The 22,998-nt window shown below is 45.3% G+C and overlaps 1 protein-coding gene and 1 pseudogene across 1 annotated transcript; one reads left to right on the plus strand and one right to left on the minus strand.

Moving 5' to 3' along the window:
• Positions 1–4,041: 4,041 nt before the first annotated feature.
• LOC127306419 (outer envelope pore protein 16-3, chloroplastic/mitochondrial) lies at positions 4,042–7,644 on the minus strand. The gene is made up of 3 exons (XM_051337054.2): positions 7,505–7,644; positions 7,027–7,348; positions 4,042–4,363 (listed from the first exon to the last, which is right to left on the minus strand). Exons 2-3 carry the CDS (start codon positions 7,328–7,330, stop codon positions 4,221–4,223), a joined length of 447 nt encoding a protein of 148 aa, XP_051193014.1. The 5' UTR covers positions 7,331–7,348; positions 7,505–7,644; the 3' UTR covers positions 4,042–4,220.
• Positions 7,645–9,216: 1,572 nt separating this feature from the next.
• The window catches only part of LOC139832596 (uncharacterized), a 98,535-nt pseudogene continuing 84,753 nt past the window's right edge, over positions 9,217–22,998 (plus strand).

Consider the following 22,998-nt stretch of genomic DNA (forward strand, 5'->3'; position numbering starts at 1 on the left):
TTTTCGAAGTACAAGTACAGTTGCACACTTGAGCAAGTACATGTACAGAAATACAATCGTGTACACGATCAAGTAGAGGTATAGTCGCGCACACGGGCAAATACAGTCGCGCACACGAGTAAGTACATACACAGTCACGCACCCGAGCAAGTACAGTTACTGACTAAAGGGAAAAACTGCATCAAATACACTAAACTAAAAAGAGAAGTACTTATTAGTTGAATTATCAATTGAAGCACGAGTACAATTAGGTACGCACCACGAATACAACCATACTAGTATTGGAAGTATGAAAAAAAAATCATAAAACATATCAACATGGGATCTAGTTTAAAGATCTTAACGCGAGGATCTCAAAAGTGAAAATGGATCATAATTTGGATACGGTTCTCAAGATATTTTATTTAAAAAAATAAATCTACAAAATAAAGGGAAAAGCTGACCCAAACCAATGTTTGTCTTCTCTCTCCTCCCTTGTTCCCACCTTGCTTCCCTTTGTGACACGTGGTGAGCAGCGAGACCACTTCCCAGTGATTTTCTGCTACCACAGCACGCCACTTATCATATGCGGAGCGAGTTGTTTTCCCTTCGCGAAGGTCGACCTTTTTCTAATGACAGATATGCCCCCCATATGTCGGGCGCCCCTAGCAGTTTGGGCGAGCCCCGTATCGCGTGAAGGCAATTCCATGGGCCGGCCCATTAGTTATTTGCTTGCTTAAATGAAGTTGCATTTGTTTATCAATTAGTACATCATCCCAAGCCTAACATAGTGGTTTGTCGGGGTCAACCCAAGTTCGAATCCCAACATTCGCGGTTCGCAACCTTTTTCAAATTTGAATTTTAACAAAATAAAAGTCTGAACAAAATTTAAATTTGAGCTGATTTCGAATCTGAATAAAAAATAGTATGAAAAAATTTGAATTTGAGCAAATTTTGAAGCTGAGCAAATTCGAATCTGAACAAAATAATATTACGGGAAAATTTTGAATTTGAGAAAAAATTGAATTTGAGCAAATTTAAACCTGGGAAAAAATTGAATTTGATCATAACAAAAAAACATTCAAAATTTAAAAAAGTTCAAATTTGTAAAAGGTTCAAATTTTAAAAGGTTTATATTTGAAAATATTCAAAACAGAAGAAAAAACAGACAGAAGACAGAAAATCGATCGAACCATGGAAGAACCGAAGAAATAGAAAAAAAGGAAAAAAAAACACCCAAAAACTTCCCTGGAGTGAACCATTGACCGTATGTGCTAATGGGTCGCGGCTCATGTCACCCCATTCGCGTGCGGGGCCTATTCCCGCACGCTAATGGACGATATATAGATTTTCCCCATATGTCTCGGGGGCTCCTCTACACTGACCTGGTTGGCGGGTAAGGGCACCGCACACACAAGCGTTCGTTGGGCCGCGGCCCATGTGCAGGTATGTTAATTTTCTTTTTTTGTTTTGCTATTTCTTTTCTGTTATTTTTTCGTTTTTCAATATCTAACATTGATTTTTTAAAAGATTTTTGGAGGATAAAATTTTAGTAAAAGTTCAGATTCGAATTTTTTTTGAAATCCGGAAATTGTTCAGATTTTGAATTTGAACATTTTTATATTTTTCTAAAAACCACCAAAGTTTTAACATTCTTTAGTGTACACGTTTTCCAAATTTGAACAGTTTTCTAATTTGAACAATTTTCAAATTTGAATGTTTCTCAAAATTGAACATTTTTCAAACTTGAACATTTTTTAATCAAACATATTTTGAATTTTAAATATTAGTCGAATCTGAAAAACAAAAAAACAAAGATAAAAAATATAAAATAATTAGAAAAGGAAACCATAAAAGAAAAACGAGAAAGGAGAAAAACCTACCTAGGCCAGGCCCGGGTGTGCGGTGCCTACCAGGCACCGACCTTGTCGGTGTATAGGTTAATTAAGCCATATGCAGGACGTTTAGTCCCACACTACTAACTAACACATCGAGGCACGTCGAACGAGGCTGTATATAGGTTGCACCAAGCACCTGGTGCAACCAGTAAACATACTTAGCTGGACGGGGTCAATTGGAGATCAAGAAGACCCATGGCCTGGATTTTTTTTTTTTTTGAACAATGGAGAGGCCCGAAGGCCTGGATACCATTAGCAAGAGCGGTGGGTACAAGTTACAAGAGGAGCCAGCAGAAAAACAGGAAATACAACAAGACCCCTCACTTTTACAAAGAAGACCTTACAATGAAAACGCAAAAGGCAATCAGGTCCTCCTCCACCACCACAGATCAGAGCGCTCGCGTCGTGGCCGTCTTCAACGGCGTCGGGGACGAAACCACTTGACTCCGAGCAGACGGGGGGCGCCACGACGAGCCTCACCAAGGGCCTCCGCATGGAGGTTGAAGGAACGCCGGGAAGCATCACCGGCGAGCAGCTCAGCCACCAGATGGCCATCAAAGTCGGTCGGCAAACGAAGGCCGCCGAGATTGCTCTCCAGAAGAAGGTATCACAGCTCCAAGACAACTCTCCGACGGAGCTGTAGACGCCAGCTTGCCACTTCCTCCCAGCGCCGCCGATGCGAGCAGAGGAAATCTGCAGAACTGCCTCCACAGCCGAAGACAAGTTGCCGAAGTAGACCTTATTGAAGGAGTTGCTGATGTCCACACTCCTCATCGCATGCGGCTCCGACCATGGGAGCACCGCCACAAGGTGCAGAAACATCAACCAGCACCAGATCCGGCCTAGAGGATCCAGCACCAACTCCACGGCATGAAGCCGACGACCGGCATATAGCCAAGACACACAACTAGACATACTTTTATTGGATCTAATATGTACAACTCTAGCTCCGGCGCCTCTCGTCAGCACCTTCCGGCCGGCAACGCCGCCGTGAAGGCCATCAGATCGGCCCGGCCTGACAGGGACGACTCTCAAGGGGGCGTAGAAGGGGGAGGAGCTCTCGAGAAAGAAAGAACCAGAAGCCCGGAAGACGTCCATGGCCTGGATTAGTGACCTCCATTGCACTTTGGAGGAGCACTAGTTCATCATCTCGAGGGGGTACGTGTTCGCGTGGCCCCTACCAATCTACAATTTTTAATATTCAAAACTTATCTGGATTTGGAAAAACAAAACCTGTCATTGATCGGAAGAGTGTAACAGCTTATGTATGTGGATATAACAAGAGAACCGAGTGCCCTGTTTATTTTGTCTGCTCCCGGTTTTAGTTCAAATTTGACGGCCACTTGATAATCCAAGAGGATTCAACTAAGATCTGATGCAGGTAAAGGCATAATAAAGCTATGTTGACAAGCTGACTCGTGTAAACAAACATTGAACAGCATCGTACCCATCAAGCAGTACCTCCCAGTGGACAATTGCTACGATCTATGTATTCGTAGGTTGCCATATTTCTCGTGTGTAAATCGAACACAACAAGATTGATACTAAAGAAGAGAATGCTAGTGCAACATGCTTGATCCTGACAATGCACAGTAACCCGCTCCACGTCCAGCTAAATTGAATTCCACAGCGCTCATCTACTATCCTGGCAAACCAAAAAAACTGCAGTGGGGGCGATCAGAGAGAGACAATTGGAGGGCGGCACAGTGACTGATCAAATCAAATGTATGTGTGCGTTTGTTAAAAGGCAGCCCTAATGCTGCATTTAACTGCTAAGGTTATGAACATATTGAACATATACAAGCACCTAACTTATTATAGGTGTAGTCAATTATGGTTTGCAACATCTTCTCTTTAAATGAACTAGATCTACTAAGAAAAGCTGATTCTACAGCTGGTATAAGGTTGTCTCAACATATCAGCAAAGTAAGACTTACACAAGTTTGGATGTCAAAGCTGATATAGGATTGTCTCAACATATCATCATCATAATAATAATATTAAAAAAAAGCAACACAACATGGTTCAGAACCTGCAAACTGAGATATAGACTTTCCGTCTCTTTAGTTTTACGCATGAAGCAATAGAATAAGTTGTGTAAAAACCACAACTTCAAGGGTTGCGGTAGCACTAGTGCGTCACAGGTGATTATTGTGGTCCATGATGAAGCAAAATAACATCAAATATTTATTCAAGCCTGTTGTATTGCTCTCCAGCAAAACAAGTTACCATGGATTTGTAAAGGAACTAGGTGCATCACCAAAACAGACATAACAGCAAGCATCAGCTAAAAATTCACCGAGCCGATGGTTTGCAAGATTTCAGCTACAAGTACAACCTTGGTCAATGTGCAGGCTTCTTCTCCGTTGTGTAAGCGTGGTATGCTTTGCCATTGTCCACTCTCGTTGTATTACCACCAACGTCCAGAATAGCAGATGTGAATGCCAGAGCAGAACCACCAATGAGGGCAGACTTAATGCTCTTTCCTGCCAAATTGCACATTATTATGAGTCATCCTAACCAATATACTGGTTCATATGAATATGAATACAAATACACAAAAGAGCATGTCAGACATGAATATCCTATTGGGCTCGCACTAACGACTGATTTGAATGATAGTGACACTATACAGAATATCATCTATCTGAATGAAAAGCATACAAACGGTATCTAACTTTTTGTCGCTGCATCAAATATCTAACTTTCCTTAAGGATCTCTTAACGCCACCGATTCATAATTCCTATCCCCAAGGGGAAACATGCTTGATCTGGAACAGTTCCACTTAGGTTTTTTTAGTTGCATAAACAAAAACCATGATATTATTATGCCGATTTCTCAGAAACCAACCATCATGCTCCATAAACCCAAATTGGACATACCCAGTTAGTATTTTCTCATAATACATACAACTTAACTGGCCATACTGCTATCTTGTAAGAAAAGAATACATAAACAATGATCTCATGATGCAAATCAGTTCCATGAGACTACCAAGTCCAATAAGCTGTTAGACAATTAGATCTATATTAGCCTCACCTAATTATGATTCTATCATATATGGCAAAAGGCTTATTAGCATCATTACAGGTTGCAGCAAAAAACTTTTTTTTTGGCGAAAATCAGCCGATCTATTAATAATCATCAATAGCAGTACAAACAGCCCCAAAAGTAATAAAAATTAGAAAGCACAAAACCTTGACTGTTAGGTAAAAGTACAAGGGCCTCTTTGGATGATTCAGTACTTAAGAACCAGAATATTCAACAGTTCTTGTCATTTCTCACAGAATAAACAGCTTGTGAGAATCAAAGTTCTTTACAATATTGAGACAAGTCCAATGTGTTTGATAGTCACAGTACTTAGCATAGTGTTGTGTCCAAAAAAGTGTAGCTAGGTTAACAATCTGATGTTACTCGGATTATAAGCCCATGTTGAACAACCATATCTACAGTCAAGTGTCAACAATAACTTCAGTAACGGTAAAGGCTTGTACACAAAACCGTGTGCATACAAGTCATTATACAGTTCGTTTTATGCACATATATTTTGAGTTAACAAACGGAATAGGATCTACGTACTTTTCCTGTTATATAGGTTTATTCATTATGAAGAAAAAGAGATGTATATGACCATCCAGAGACATATGAGACTTTGGAGGCTTGACTTCAGTAAACACACAGGTATTTAGAAGAATACCAAATATCCTTACATATTATTATTATTCACCACACTGGTTTCAGAGTTTGTTGTACCCAAACACCTCAATCTTTTAAATAATTTAGATCTTTGGAAGCCATAGTTGTATCCAGAAACTCCAAAAGTACTACATGACCAAATTAGATCCAAATACTACTCTCGGTGACTCTTAGCTTACAATCCCCAATTAGAATAAAACTGTTTAGCCATCAAGCTTAATATGATCATACTGAATTCAGGAAGTCATCTTGTGAAAATAAACACAAATAGTCTAATGCGAATTATGGAAGACAAAATATATGTCTGACCCGTATCTGTCCACACAATAACTTTTACTGTGTAGTCACCAGAAGCCAACCAATATAGGAGCATAAACTATGACATCATCCAATATTAGGATGGACCAATCCAAAATGCTCCAGAACAGAGATATCCAAGAAAAGGTTCATCAAACAAGAGAACCAATATTTCACTTAATGTGGTTCTCTAAAAACCATTGACCAAGGGAGGAACACTTTGAAGTTATTCTGGATTTAAATAACATCTTATAGACATATTAGTGCCACCAGTTTATTCATGTTAATCAACAATCTTCAATTATCATGCATGGAAATAATTCCCCCGAAAGAAGAGGTTTCTACTCCTACAATATAACAAGAAATATACATGCCCACTCTATAACAAGCTAAATAGAACTTCCATCCATACAAGGACTTGGCGAATATCGTTTCATAAATATTTCTGCTGACAGAAGATGTGTGTAACCCTCAAGAAGATGTGTCTATTCCTACAAGATAACAAGAACTATACATGCTCACTCGATAACAAGCTAAACAGAACTTCCTCTCATACAAGGACTTGGCGAATCGTTTCAACAAACTTCAGTGATTCACTTATTCTGCAAGGAAACAATTCTCCTGACAGAAGATGTGTGTAGTCCTCAAGGTAACAAGAAATACATATATGCTCATTCGATAACAAGCTGAGATGCTGAATATAACTTTTGTTGATGCAAGGACTTGGAGAAGATTGTTTCAAAAAGGCACCAAGTGGAAATGCTTCTTGCAGTAGAACTGCATTTTAAAACAGGTAAAGTCCAAGTAAAATTGACCTATGTGTTCATGGCAGTGATCGTCAGAGAGCAAGTAATGCTGTTGAATCGATCAATCCTAGAGTGCCCCTATGCTTCTATCGCCGTAGAAAAATCCTTCGAATGTAGCTAAATCTAGCTCTAGCCCATTCGTGTGAAGTGGGATCATCATATTATCATATTCAGTTTCAGTCTAACACGATAGGATGATACACACATAACTGCACCGAATAATAGCGAGCAGAAACACGAGAAGTGCCTCAGCCCCCAGTACATCACTATCTAGAAAATCTCGACGTGTGGCCACAATCTAAAAACCAAGTCGTAATCTCACATATATTTTGGGTACAGCAGGGCTAACCTCGGTAGCCATAGACGGTGGCGCCGGAGACGAAGGCGCCGACGGCCCCGTTGACGAAGTCGCGCTTCTTGCGCTGGCTCTCGACGATCTGCTCCACGCCGATGTAGAGCCCCCCGACGGCGGCGAAGGTGACCCCGTAGCTGCCGCACATCTTGAGCGTCCGGATGAGGCCCGGGAGCGCGACGTGGCGCTCGACGCGGGGCACGTCGTACCAGGTGGCGACGATGGTGCCCCAGATGGTTCCCGCGGCCAGCCCCGTGACGGCGCCCTTGGCCGTCTTCACCATCGGCGAGTCGTCCTCCATCGCTCACCTCCCCGCTTCCTGCACACGGAAATGAATCGCCGGTTCGAGCTCGTGAGCGGAGGAGGAACCCTAGCGCGAGATCGGGATCTGGCGGGGGCAGAGCGCGTCGGCTCGGCGGGAGCCGGGGCGGCGGGAGCTGCACTCAGCTTGGAGAAGAGGGTGGTGGGGGCTTACCTGGGGGAACCTGCTGAGCGTGCGCCGGCGGCGGCGTGCCGGGGCGGCGAAATGGTTGCGGAGGAGGAGCTGGGGTGGAAGCGGAAAGGGGAGGGAGGGATCGCGTCGTGGGAGAGCGGGTGGGGGAGTGAAACGGGCGAAGTGGCCTCGGGTCGGCAATGCTCGGCCGCGGCGCTGCGCTGGTGACGAGGGTTTGGGCCCGGTCGCTAGGCTGATTGATTCACCATGTCGAACTTTACTGGGCTTGTAAGCCCATATACTCTATAGAGAAATGCCTTATATCTAGAAAGAATGTCTAAATGTGTAACGTAAAAATATGTGTTAGTGTCATCTTGGATGACTTTACTGCTGACATTTACATGTTAGCGGGCGCTTATAATCACCGACTTAGCGTTTGGTGACTTGCGAACCAACCTGTGATTGGATGGTTAGGACGGCAGCGGCACCCCCAGCCCACCAGAGTTCAAATCCCAGATTTGACACTTTGGTGTCTCATAAAGGCGGAATATTTTTCAGTGGGAGACGACGTTCCCGTCGACAGCGAGGCGCATGTGGTGACTTCGTCAATCTCAAGACCCGCCGGATCAGTTCTTCAACGCAGTCTCTTGGAGGTGCTCATAAGGGTAGGGTGTGCGTGTGTGCGTTCATAGGGGTGAGTGTGTGCGCGTATGTATGAGCGTCTTTGATTGTACTGTGTTTCGCAAAAAAAAAAAACATTTGGTGACTTTGCGGCATTGAAGTCCGGGGCCCTCATCTAGAGGGCCCACATGCTACATCAGCGAATACCCAGCATGTTAATGGTAATATCTCCCACAAAATCGATCCAAGTGTATGACGAAGGGACATGGAGGTTGAGTTTATCGTATGTTTTTCCTTCCCATCCTCGTGCTTATGCTGGCACCGAGCAGGATTTCGGGTTACGATAGTAGTAGGACCGTGCCACCAAGTGTGAGTGGATTATCATTGGAAATATACAAGAGTGTTCGCAAAAAGGGAGGTTAGTAGGGAGAATATGATGGGAGAGGAAAATGGTGTTGTGCGGAGAAGAGAAAGACAAGTAACAATTAGTACAAGAGTAATGACGGTAATACAATAAAGAAGAAGTTAGTGCCACCTTAACCAGACAAAATGATGATTACATCTACACGACTACACCCACCACCCTATAACTACATGCACCGAATTTCAGAAATACGAGGACCAACTAATAGTGCTCGGGCAAGAACTAAAGTACTAGGTACTTTTGTTTCTAGGAAATAATTTAATGTTCATGAGATTATGTTGCCTAAATTATGTGTGTTTGCCTTTGTTGAACATTGGACATGTTTCTGGCCCAAGTGGCCCAAACTCATGTGTGTGCTGACCTATAAAAGGAGGGATCTGGAGGAGAGCTAACCTTAAGATAGAAGAAACCACACCAGCCGCCAGGGACCAAGAAAGATGAGGTGAGCTGCTGCTCCAACATGGTATAAGAGCAAGGTGACAGTGGGGCCTGAAGGGAAGCCGGTTCAGGCAGGGAACAACAGTGGTTCTGCGCAGCGGAGAGGTGACGAGGTGGTGCTGCGTGCAAGGGGAAGGAGAAGGACAAGCTAGACTGTGGTTCTTGCTGCTGCATGCAGCTGCTCGTCCAGGAGTGAAGCAGGGGTGGTGGTTTGTCAAGTTGTGTGTGCCTGCTGGTGGTGAAGGGAGGTTGCTGGTAAGCGTGCCCCGAAGCTGTTTGTTGTTTTTGCTGGGTGAAGGTGAGAGTGCAGATGGGTGACTCCAAAGGCCTTGCGGAGGCTCTCGAGCAGCTCACGATGTTTCTCTCAAAAGGGGGTGGCTCTGAGGCCATTGTTCCCCGACAAGAAGTGGTTCAGAAGATTGACCTGTCACCCACGGACATCAAGCTAGAGGGGGTTACCAACTATCTGAGTTGGCCTCGAAGGGCAATGTTGGTTGTGGATCAGAAAGATCTTGATGGGTACTTATTGGGGACTATCAAAGAACCAGGAGACAAGACTAGTGCTCAGGGAAAGAAGTGGAAAACCGTCAACTCTTTGCTTATTGGGTGGCTGTTGAACTCGGTGGTGCCCTCCATTGGGCGTTCCGTGGAGGGGTTGTCCATAGCTGCTGAAATATGGAAGACCTTATCTGTTGTGGGTATACTTCATGGGTGTACCATCGACAGTGCCTAGATCCGGCAAGTCCGGGTGGCCCATAGACGGTGATGTGGCATGTGGCCCATCGGGCGGCCCAGTTGTTGTTGATCATGAAGGATGAAGTCCAGCCCAGGATCAATAAGACGGATCCGAACCGACCTTCGGAGGAAGCCGGATCCAGTACGACGTATATGGAAGGCGGATCCTTGAAGTACACGACAAGACATTGTACCGTAGTTAGGCAATCTGTAATCCGGTTAGGACTCTCCATGTAAACCCTAGATCCGTGCGCCTTTATAAGCCGGATCCCGGGAGCCCTAGAGGCACAACCACAACTCACAGTAACAACGCGAAAGCGCCCAGATAATTCCAGACAAGCAGCAGTAGGCCATGTCCTCGTGCAGGTGTTCCGAAGCTGGGTAAATCGCGTACCACCGTCCCGAGTGCACTCCGCCCTATGGCCCCTACTTCTTCTCCCCCTCGTGAGGATCCCTCCTCCGAGGTACCGTCGAATAGGCAACGACAGTTGGCGCCCACCGTGGGGCCTGCGGCGTCTGGAGGCCGGAACCGGGAGGGTTCTACCTTCGGAGGCATCGGCGACACCATCGCCGTGGGGCGCGTCAAGTACGCCGGAAATTTCCCGATCGTCCCTGAGGATGAGTGCTGGATTCCGGCTAGGACAAACCCCGTCAAGCTCTCCATCATCCCGATTGGCGGGATACACATCTTCATCGGCGAGACCGTCGATTCCAATGGGAACGCACTGGTAAGTAACGCTGACGCGACCGCCACTGAGCAGGACGCAATCGCGAAGATCCGATCTGAGTCGCAGGAATTTCCTAAGGAAGATTCCGCCTTGGATCTGGAAAAATCAAAGCCCACCCAATCCGCCCCTGAGCAGGAAATAAAGGTGGAAGACCAATGCAGATCCGCCTGGGTCTCCCAGGTGTTAGAGAAGCAAAGGTGTCACTTCGTGCACTTCATAGCCCATACCGCCGGAGCCGCTCCTCAGATAGTCGGAGCTGACCCCGTGCAGGTTGAGGAACCGGAAAATAACGTTGCTCCGGATCAGCAAGAAGCTATCGAAGAAAGCAACGATCCGGGTGAAGATTCAATCCTGGGCAACCTCAGCCCAATTTCCGGGGATACCCCCTCCATGGATACTAACGAGTTCGATCGCAAGGTGAAGGAATTCGGATACGGTGAGCAGCCGGAAGTAGATTCCGCCCAGCCAAAGCAGGTTCTCGCAACCTTAGCAGCATTGGATCAGCAGGAATCGGCAGACGAGCACACCACCTCCGACCCACAGCCATCCCATGCAGGTACTCCGATATCGCGGGAACGACCACGTCAGGAAATCCTGTCCCCAGAAGAGTTGGTTGCCCAGGCAGGCATCGACGCAATAGCACACTCGGCGATCCTCAACAAACCAATAACTCCCGAGGAAGCTGTAGACCCGGAGGCTCTAGAAGCCAAGAGGCAAGAGATGTTGGCAACAGCCCAGAAAATCGCTCGAACCGCAGCAGCAATTCTGGATGAAAGGAACGAAGCCGCGCAGTTCGTGGAAGGTTTCCAACAACGAGAGCTGGAGGTTGACCAACAACTCGCAAAAGTCAAGAAGCTCCAACAGCACTGGAAGGACAAGGTCACCGAGCTTCAGCAGGAGGTCGATCAAATCAGGCGGGAAGCTATACCCCCTCGCAAGATCACTTTCGCGGCCCCCACTGAGCAACAGCCGCTTGCAACCCCAAAGGACAACATGAAAAAGGCTGCGGAGATCTTGAAAAAGAAGGACGAGGAGATTGACATCGACTATGTTCGTACGCTCGTTGCGTCAGCAATGAAACAGCAAAGCAAGGCATATACTTCGCGCAGGTTGGAATCCAATCCGAATCACTGTATCTCTACCGCGCAGAAGGATGCCCGCGTCAATCGCCATCCCGATGATGAATCGCGCACCGGATCCTCGGAGCGCAGAAGAAAAAACAGGGAGCACCCAAATCCGATCCCCATACCATCAAAGACGCCTCCGTCAGATCCAAAGAAGAGAAAGGATGCAATGTACGCTGGTAGGAACAAGTACCGGAACCCGTCACCTCCGCCTAACGGGTACCCGCATCCCCCGCCTCCTCGCCGCCGCAGTCCAGTCGGAAACACCAGGCCCCATGGGGCCAGTGGAATCAACATCCGCGACATGCCGCCGCCGAGAACCAGGGAGCGTACGCCGTAACCACGTTGGAACCAAAACAACGATCGTGACCCCGAGCCCAGAAGGAGCCGGAACAACGATCGCGAGCCTGAGCCCAGGAGGAGCCGGAACGCGGAACGTGAGCCTGAGCCCCGCTGAAGCCGGAACGACGGAGGAGACTATCACCAAGGTGAAAGTAGCCACCGGAGCCGGAGCGAGCCGTGGGAAGACCACCGGGAACCCGAGGGCGGAAGCAAAAAATCTCACAGGCCCCCTCGCAGATCTCCTTCACCACCACCAAGTGGCGGAGGCGGAGGCAGCGGCCGGAGATCTCTCTCCCGCTCAAAAACCCCGGACGGCGGCCCACGTGATGCCCGAGAATGCCTCAATGCGTACAAAACTGATTACATTGGCCCGAAGTGCTTCGGCAGGATGATTCGAGAGGAACCAAAGCCAAGGATGAACCTCAAGCTACCCGGAAACCTGAAGAATTATGATGGCACGGAAAGGCCGGATACCTGGATTGAGGATTACTATAATGCAGTAACCTTTGCCGGAGGAACCCCTAATATAGCCTGCCGCATGCTTCAGTTGTACCTCGTAGGTCCAGCCCGGATCTGGCTCAGTGACCTCGAGAAGAACTCCATCTTTTGCTGGTTTGACCTGAAGAATGCCTTCGAGAAACACTTCAGAGGCACCTACAAGAGACCTGCCACGACAAGCGACCTTCAGGCATGTATCCAGAAGAAGGGCGAAACATCAAGGAGTATCCTCACCCGATGGTTGCAAACCAGGAACGAGTGCGAAAACGTCGATAACCGCATAGCAATGCACGCCTTTATCGGTGGCTTGCAGCGAGGAGGACTACTGCGGCACAAGCTAACCTGCTTGTCAATGCAAATAAACTGACATTGGATGACATGATCACCATCGCCAGCGATCATACTGCCGCCGATGATGACGCAGGCGGAGATCTAGCAGCTACAGCAATCCCCCTGCATCACCAAAAGAAGAACCGTGATAACGGTAGCAGCAGCGGCACCAAGCGGAAAAATCCTCCTGATGACCAAAGGAGTGGCGGATCCGACTTGATCGCCATGGCCTTCCAACGCGGAGGTCAAGGAGGCGGAAGAGGCCGCGGCCGCGGAGGTGGAGCTGGAAGGGGCCAGCAGCGTGGTGACAAGGTCACCGCTGCCAGAACCCGCGCCCCCCAAACTTATGAAGAGTACAGAGACATGCCCTGCCTGGCCCATCTGGATCCAGCTACAGGGAAGTCCACTCACACCAACCGCAACTGCAAGTGGGTCAACGATCTCAAATCTGACCCGGAAGCAGGATACAAGCGAGCCCGGAAGCACCGCCCACGTGGCAAAGGAGGCAAGGGCAAGAACAAGGACAAGGAGGAAGACAGTTCCGAGGCGATGGATGAGGATGATGCTTCGCCGGATCCCAAAGCCGGATCCGCAGCTAAACCCAACCCCTTCGATAAAAAAAGTGCGGGTGCGTACCACACCTTCCTTGGAACTCCAACATTCCGTGCAAGCAAATCAGTACTCCGGATCCTGAACGCCACAGTTCCCGCTGTGCCGCAGTATGTCAGGTGGTCGGAAATTCCGTGTACGTTTGATAGGAAGGATCATCCTACTGTCATTCCGAAAGAGTGCTATGCCTTGGTTGTAAGTCCCCGCATCGACGGGTATGATTTCTCCAAGTGCCTCATGGACGGCGGAGCCAGCCTGAACATCATGTACCTAGAATCTTTGGAGCGGATGAACCTTACCAAGGAACAGCTCAAGCACAGCACCACCGAATTCCACGGTGTGGTTCCGGGTAAAAAAGGCAAATTCCTTGGGCAGCATCAGACTTCCCGTGGCCTTTGGCGACGCAAATAACTTTCGCCAAGAGATGATCACGTTTGAGGTCGTGCCCTTCAAGAGCTCCTACCACGTCATCTTCGGCAGGTCCACCTACCACAAGTTTCACGCAAGAGCGTGCTACATCTACAACAAGCTCAAGATTCCGGGTCCAAAAAGTATGATTACCGTATCCGAAGACTACAAGAAGGCTCATGAATGCGAGTTAGGCGAAGCCGCCTTCGCAGAGTCTGTGATATCTGGAGAGGAGCTGCAAGGCTACAGAGCCGCGGTGGATCCAACTGATATGCAGACCACCAAGAAGCAGATCTCCGAGCAGAAAACCTCGTTCAAGGCCGCGATAGAAACCAAGAAGCACGACCTCATCGTAGGAGACGGCTCCAAGCAGGTTTCAGTCGGAGCCAACATGGACCCCAAATAGGAAGACGCGCTCGTCGAGTTCCTCCGCGCTAACATGGATATCTTCGCATGGCAACCTTCTGACATGTCCGAAGTACCTAGGGAACTCGCCGAGCACTACCTCAACATAAATCCAGGGGCTAAACCGGTGAAGCAAGCTATGCGACGCTTTGGAGATAAGAAGAGCCGCGCCATAGGAATGGAACTAGCTAAGTTACTAGAGGCAGGTTTTGTAGTAGAAGTTATCCATACTGATTGGGTCGCAAATCCCGTCCTTGTACCCAAAAAGAACACTGAAATACTAAGAATGTGCATCGACTACTCCGGCTTGAACAAGCATTGTCCGAAGGATCCGTTCCCTTTGCCACGCATTGACCAAGTCATTGATTCGACGGCAGGGGTGGAACTTCTGTGTTTTCTTGACGCATATTCCGGGTATCATCAGATCCGGATGAAGAAGTCCGACCAAAAGGCGACCTCATTCATCACCCCCTTTGGCACTTACTGCTATGTCACCATGCCCTTTGGTTTGAAAAATGCAGGTGCCACCGTACGATGCAGCGGTGCCTGAAGGACCAAATTGGCCGGAACATGCACGCTTACGTTGACGACATCGCGGTCATGACCCAGAAAGGATCGGACTTGATCAGCGACCTCACAGAAACCTTTGAGAATCTCCGTCGGTACAAGATGATGTTGAATCCGCTGAAGTGCGTCTTTGGCGTTCCAGCCGAAAAACTCCTTGTATTCATAGTCTCTCACAGAGTCATTGAGGTTAACCCGGAAAAAATCAAGGCAATCATGTGTATCAAAAGGCCAACTTGTCTCAAAGATGTGCAACGACTAACTGGTTGTGTCGCAGCAATCAGTAGGTTTGTTAGCCGTCTTGGTGAGAAGGCATTACCTTTGTACAAGCTGCTGAAGAAAACAGACAAATTTGCCTAGGACGACGCAGCAGACGCAGCACTTCAGGGGTTGAAGGAAATACTCACCTCCCCACTGATACGTCTCCAACGTATCGATAATTTCTTATGTTCCATGCCACATTATTGATGATATCTACATGTTTTATGCATACTTTATGTCATATTTATGCGTTTTCCGGAACTAACCTATTGACGAGATGCCGAAGGGCCAGCTTCTGTTTCATTGTTTTTGGTTTCAGAAATCCTAGTAAGGAAATATTCTCGGAATCGGACGAAATCAACGCCCAGCATCTTAGGATTGCATGAAGCTTCCAGAACACCCGAGAGCCGCCAGAGGGGGGCCACAGGCCCACCAAACAGTAGGCCGGCGCGGCCAAGGGGGGGCCCGCGCCCCCCTGTTGTGTCGTCGCCTCGTTGACCTTCTGACGCCGCCTCTTCGCCTATATAAAGGTCCCTGACCTAAAACACGAGACGGAAAAGCCACGGTACGAGAAACCTTCCAGAGCCGCCGCCATCGCGAAGCCAAGATCTGGGGGACAGGAGTCTCTGTTCCGGCACGCCGCCGGGACGGGGAAGTGCCCCCGGAAGGCTTCTCCATCGACACCACCGCCATCTTCATCACTGCTGCTGTCTCCCATGAGGAGGGAGTAGTTCTCCATCGAGGCTAAGGGCTGTACCGGTAGCTATGTGGTTCATCTCTCTCTCCCATGTGATCTTTATGTGATCATGAGCTTTGTGATCTAGTTGAATATCATCTATGTGCTACTCTTGTGATGTTATTAAAGTAGTCTATTCCTCCTTCACGATGTAATGGTGACAGTGTGTGCATCGTGTAGTACTTGGCGTAGGTTATGATCATAATCTCTTGTAGGTTATGGAGTTAATTATTACTATGATAGTATTGATGTGATTTATTCCCCCTTCATAGTGTAAAGGTGACAGTGTGTATTCTATGTTAGTACTTGGTTTAAATTGCAAAGATCTATTATGCTCTAAAGGTTACTTAAACATGAATATCGAATGTTGTGGAGCTTGTTAACTCCGGCATTGAGGTGCTCTTGTAGCCCTACACAACGAATGGTGTTCATTATCAAACAAGAGTATATGTAGCACAAAGGAAGAGAACTGATGACCCACAAGTATAGGGGGTGTATCGTAGTATCTTCGATAAGTAAGAATGTCGATCCCAACGAGGAGCAGAAGGTGTTGACAAGCAGTTTCGATGAAGGATTCACTGTAAATGCTCACAGACAAGTATTCAGGGGGTTTTGATGTAACAGATGAATAAAGTACGAGTAAGTAAAGTGCGAGAGTAATAATTGCAGCGAGTGGCCCAATCCTTTTTAGCACAAAGGACAAGCCGGTTTGTTTACTTATAATGACCAAACGTTCTTGAGGACACACGGGAATTTAGTCTAGTGCTTTCGCTACATACAGCTGATTAATCTTCATTGTTTTGATAAGTGTTGTGTGGGTGAACATATGCTAATGTACCGCCCTTCCTAGGACTAATACATACTTGTGATTATACCCCTTGCAAGCATCCGCAACTACAAGAAAGTAATTAAGATAAATCTAACCACAGCCTTAAACTCTGAGATCCTGCTATCTGATACGTCTCCGACGTATCGATAATTTCTTATGTTCCATGCCACATTATTGATGATATCTACATGTTTTATGCATACTTTATGTCATTATTATGCGTTTTCCGGAACTAACCTATTGACGAGATGCCGAAGTGCCAGTTCCTGTTTTCTGCTGTTTTTGGTTTCAGAAATCCTAGTAAGGAAATATTCTCGGAATTGGACGAAATCAACGCCCAGGGTCCTATTTTCACACGAAGCTTCCAGAAGACCGGAGGAGATACGAAGTGGGGCCACGAGGTGGCGCCACACTAAGGCGGCGCGGCCAGGCTAGGGCCCGCACCGCCCTGTTGTGTGGGTCCCTCGTGACTCCACCGACCTTGCCCTTCCACCTACTTAAAGCCTCCGTCGCGAAAACCCTATCACGTTCGACGAAACCAGAGAAAACCTTCCAGAGCCGCCGCCATCGCGAAGCCAAGATCTGGGGGACAGGAGTCTCTGTTCCGGCACGCCGCCGGGACGGGGAAGTGCCCCCGGAAGGCTTCTCCATCAACACCACCACCATCTTCATCAACGCTGTTGTCTCCCATGAGGAGGGAGTAGTTCTCCATCGAGGCTCGGGGCTGTACCGGTAGCTATGTGGTTAATCTCTCTCCTATGTGCTTCAATACAATAATCTCATGAGCTGCTTTACATGATTGAGATTCATATGATGATGCTTGTAATCTAGATGTCATTATGCTAGTCAAGTGGATTTTACTTATGTGATCTCCGGAGACTCCTTGTCCCACGTGTGTAAAGGTGACAGTGTGTGCACCGTGTGGGTCTCTTAGGCTATATTTCACAGAATACTTATTCACTGTTATGAATGGCATAGTGAAGTGCTTATTTATATCTCTTTATGATTGCAATGTGTGTTGTATCACAATTTATCTGTGTGCTACTCTAGTGATGTTATTAAAGTAGTTTATTCCTCCTGCACGGTGTAATGGTGATAGTGTGTGCATCGTGTAGTACTTGGCGTAGGATATGATTGTGATCTCTTGTAGATTATGAAGTTAACTATTGCTATGATAGTATTGATGTGATCTATTCCTCCTTTCGTAGTGTGAAGGTGACAGTGTGCATGCTATGTTAGTACTTGGTTTGGTTATGTTGATCTGTTATGCACTCTAAGGTTATTTAAATATGAACATTGAATATTGTGGAGCTTGTTAACTCCGGCATTGAGGGTTCGTGTAATCCTACACAGTTAGTGGTGTTCATCATCCAACAAGAGGGTGTAGAGTCTAGCATCTATCTATTTATTCTGTTATGTGATCAATGTTGAGAGTGTCCACTAGTGAAAGTATGATCCCTAGGCCTTGTTCCTAAATACTGCTATCGCTGCTTGTTTACTGTTCTGTTACATGTTTACTTCCTGCAATATTACTACCATCAACTGCACGCCAGCAAGCACTTTTCTGGCGCCGTACTACTGCTCATATTCATTCATACCACTTGTATTTCACTATCTCTTCGCCGAACTAGTGCACCTATTAGGTGTGTTGGGGACACAAGAGACTTCTTGATTTGTGGTTGCAGGGTTGCATGAGAGGGATATCTTTGAACTCTTCCTCCCTGAGTTCGATAAACCTTGGGTGATCCACTTAAGGAAAACTTGCTGCTGTTCTACAAACCTCTGCTCTTGGAGGCCCAACACTGTCTACAAGAATAGAAGCACCCGTAGACATCAAGCTATTTTCTGGCGCCGTTGCCGGGGAGGAAAGGTAAAAGGCACTCATACTCCGGTCCTAGGTAATAAGTACTTTTCTGTTGCCGTTGTGTGTTTGCTCGAAGCTATTTCCTTTAGATCCTGCAATTGCATCTTTTTGTTTCTTGTTTACACTAGTTAGGCATAATGGACAACAATGAGTTCTTATTCTATTTCCTGATTTAAGACATGGATGGTTTGATGCGAAAATTAAAAAACCTATGGAACATATTAGTATGAACGCTTTGAACACCATTGTTGCTAATGATATGGAAAATTCTAAGCTTGGGGAAGCTGGCTTTGATGAGCATGATATTTTTAGTCCCCCAAGCATTGAGGAGAAAATTTACTTTGATGATACTTTGCCTCCTATTTATGATGATTATAATGATATTGGTCTTTTAGTACCGCCTGTTATGGAGGATAAATTTGATTATGATTACAATATGCCTCCTATATTTGATGATGAGAATAATAATGATAGCTACTTTGTTGAATTTGCTCCCACTATTACTAATAAAATTGATTATGCTTATGTGGAGAGTAATAATTTTATGCATGAGACTCATGATAAGAATGCTTTATGTGATAGTTATATTGGTGAGTTTGCTCATGTTGCTACTGAAAGTTATTATGAGAAATGGAAACATGGTTATATGCATCTTAATAATATTAAGTTTCCCCTCTTTATGTTGAGAATCTTGAAGTTACTCGTGTTTTATCCTCTTATGCTTGTCACTTTGTTCTTCATGAATTCATTTGTGTACAAGATTCCTTTTCATAGGAAGCATGTTAGGCTTAAATGTGTTTTGAATTTGCTTTTTGATGCTCTCTTTTGCTTCAACTCTTATTTCTTGCGAGTGCATCATTAAAATTACTGAGCCCATCTTAATGGCTATAAAGAAAGAACTTCTTGGGAGATAACCCATGTGTTTTTTTACTACAGTACTTTGTTTTATATTTGAGTCTTGGAAGTTGTTACTACTGTAGAAACCTCTCCTTATCTTTATTTTATTGCATTGTTGTGCCAAGTAAAGTCTTTGATAGCAAGGTTGATACTAGATTTGGATTATTGCGCAGAAACAGATTTCTGTCTGCCACGAACCTGGGCAGAATTCTCTGTAGGTAACTTAGAAAAATCTGCCAATTTACGTGCGTGATCCTCAGATATGTACGCAACTTTCATTCAATTTGGGCATTTTCATCTGAGCAAGTCTGGTGCCACTTTAAAATTCGTCTTTACGGACTGTTCTGTTTTGACAGATTCTGCCTTTTATTTCGCATTGCCTCTTTTGCTGTGTTGGATGGATTTCTTTGTTCCATTGACTTCCAGTAGCTTTGGGCAATGTCCAGAAGTGTTAAGAATGATTGTGTCACCTCTGAACATGTGAATTTTTGATTATGCACTAACCCTCTAATGAGTTTGTTTCGAGTTTGGTGTGGAGGAAGTTTTCAAGGGTCAAGAGAGGAGGATGATATACTATGATCAAGAAGAGTGAAAAGTCTAAGCTTGGGGATACCCCCGTGGTTCATCCCTGCATATTTTAAGAAGACCCAAGCGTCTAAGCTTGGGGATGCCGAAGGCATCCCCTTCTTCATCGACAAATTTATCAGGTTCCTTCTCTTGAAACTATATTTTTATTCGGTCACATCTTATGTACTTTACTTGGAGCGTCTGTGTGCTTTTATTTTCGTTTTGTTATTTTCATTCTCTGAATAAATACATGCTTGTGTGGGAGAGAGACACGCTCCGCTGTTGCATATGAACACAAGTGTTCTTAGCTTTATTCTTAATGTTCATTGCGAAGGTTGAAACTGCTTCGTTAATTGTTATATGGTTGGAAACGGAAAATGCTACATGTAGTAATTGGTAAAATGTCTTGGATAATTTGATACTTGCCAATTGTTGTGCTCATGTTTAAGCTCTTGCATCATATACTTTGCACCTATTAATGAAGAAATACATAGAGCTTGCTAAAATTTGGTTTGCATAATTGGTCTCTCTAAGGTCTAGATAATTTCTAGTAAAGAGTTTGAACAACAAGGAAGACGGTGTAGAGTCTTATAATGTTTACAATATGTCTTTTATGTGAGTTTTGCTGCACCGGTTCATCCTTGTGTTTATTTCAAATAACCTTGCTAGCCTAAGCCTTGTATCGAGAGGGAATACTTCTCATGCATCCAAAATCCTTGAGCCAACCACTATGCCATTTGTGTCCACCATACCTACCTACTACATGGTATTTCTCCGCCATTCCAAAGTAAATTGCTTGAGTGCTACCTTTAAAATTCCATCATTCGCCTTTGCAATATATAGCTCATGGGACAAAATAGCCTTAAAAACTATTGTGGTATTGAATATGTACTTATGCACTTTATCTCTTATTAAGTTGTTTGTTGAGCGATAACCATGTTCCTGGGGACGCCATCAACTCTTTGTTGAATATCATGTGAGTTGCTATGCATGTTCGTCTTGTCTGAAGTAAGGGCGGTTTTCACAATCAAATGGTTTGAGTATGCATACTGTTAGAGAAGAACATTGGGCCGCTAACTAAAGCCATGAATCATGGTGGAAGTTTCAGTTTGGACATAAAACCTCAATCTCTTATGAGAATATTAACTGTTGTTGAATGCTTAAGCATTAAAAGAGGAGTCCATTATCTGTTGTCTATGTTGTCCCGGTATGGGTGTCTAAGTTGAAGAATGATCAAAAGCGAGAAATCCAATGCGAACTTTCTCCTTAGACCCTTGTACAGGCGGCATAGAGGTACCCCTTTGTGACACTTGGTTGAAACATATTTTATGCAATGATGATCAGTGTTAACCCAAGCTAATTAGGACAAGGTGCGGGCACTATTAGTACACTATGCATGAGGCTTGCAACTTGTAAGATATAATTTACATGATACATATGCTTTATTACTACCGTTGACAAAATTGTTTCATGTTTTCAAAATAAAAGCTCTAGCACAAATATAGCAATCGATGCTTCCCTCTGCGAAGGGCCATTCTTTTACCTTTTATGTTGAGTCAGTTCACCTATTTCTCTCCATCTCAAGAAGCAAACACTTGTGTGAACTGTGCATTGATTCCTACATACTTGCATATTGCACTTGTTATATTACTTTGCATTGACAACTATCCATGAGATATACATGTTATAAGTTGAAAGCAACCGCTGAAACTTAATCTTCCTTTGTGTTGCTTCAATACCTTTACTTTGATTTATTGCTTTATGAGTTAACTCTTATGCAAGACTTATTGATGCTTGTCTTGAAAGTACTATTCATGAAAAGTATTTGCTTTATGATTCATTTGTTTACTCATGTCATTACCATTGTTTTGATCGCTGCATTCATTACATATGCTTACAATAGTATGATCAAGGTTATGATGGCATGTCACTCCAGAAATTATCTTTGTTATCGTTTACCTGCTCGGGGCGAGCATGAACTAAGCTTGGGGATGCTGATATGTCTCCGACGTATCGATAATTTCTTATGTTCCATGCCACATTATTGATGATATCTACATGTTTTATGCATACTTTATGTCATTATTATGCGTTTTCCGGAACTAACCTATTGACGAGATGCCGAAGTGCCAGTTCCTGTTTTCTGCTGTTTTTGGTTTCAGAAATCCTAGTAAGGAAATATTCTCGGAATTGGACGAAATCAACGCCCAGGGTCCTATTTTCACACGAAGCTTCCAGAAGACCGGGGGAGATACGAAGTGGGGCCATGAGGTGGCGCCACACTAAGGCGGCGCGGCCAGGCTAGGGCCCGCGCCGCCCTGTTGTGTGGGTCCCTCGTGACTCCACCGACCTTGCCCTTCCGCCTACTTAAAGCCTCCGTCGCGAAAACCCTATCACGTTCGACGAAACCAGAGAAAACCTTCCAGAGCCGCCGCCATCGCGAAGCCAAGATCTTGGGGACAGGAGTCTCTGTTCTGGCACGCCGCCGGGACGGGGAAGTGCCCCCGGAAGGCTTCTCCATCAACACCACCACCATCTTCATCAACGCTGCTGTCTCCCATGAGGAGGGAGTAGTTCTCCATCGAGGCTCGGGGCTGTACCGGTAGCTATGTGGTTAATCTCTCTCCTATGTGCTTCAATACAATAATCTCATGAGCTGCTTTACATGATTGATATTCATATGATGATGCTTGTAATCTAGATGTCATTATGCTAGTCAAGTGGATTTTACTTATGTGATCTCCGGAGACTCCTTGTCCCACGTGTGTAAAGGTGACAGTGTGTGCACCGTGTGGGTCTCTTAGGCTATATTTCACAGAATACTTATTCACTGTTATGAATGGCATAGTGAAGTGCTTATTTATATCTCTTTATGATTGCAATGTGTTTTGTATCACAATTTATCTGTGTGCTACTCTAGTGATGTTATTAAAGTAGTTTATTCCTCCTGCACGGTGTAAAGGTGACAGTGTGTGCATCGTGTATTACTTGGCATAGGCTATGATTGTGATCTCTTGTAGATTATGAAGTTAACTATTGCTATGATAGTATTGATGTGATCTATTCCTCCTTTCGTAGTGTGAAGGTGACAGTGTGCATGCTATGTTAGTACTTGGTTTGGTTATGTTGATCTGTTATGCACTCTAAGGTTATTTA

The sequence above is a fragment of the Lolium perenne genome, chromosome 6, assembly GCF_019359855.2.
Source record: "Lolium perenne isolate Kyuss_39 chromosome 6, Kyuss_2.0, whole genome shotgun sequence".
NCBI lineage: Eukaryota > Viridiplantae > Streptophyta > Magnoliopsida > Poales > Poaceae > Lolium > Lolium perenne.

Bases quoted from the DNA above. Each gene is read 5' to 3' on its own strand.
- LOC127306419 (XM_051337054.2), bottom strand. From the start codon at position 7,330: ATGGAGGACGACTCGCCGATGGTGAAGACGGCCAAGGGCGCCGTCACG. The intron at 4,364-7,026 runs GTTAGCCCTGCT...GCAATTTGGCAG, and splicing joins CACCGTCTATGGCTACCGAG to GAAAGAGCATTAAGTCTGCC.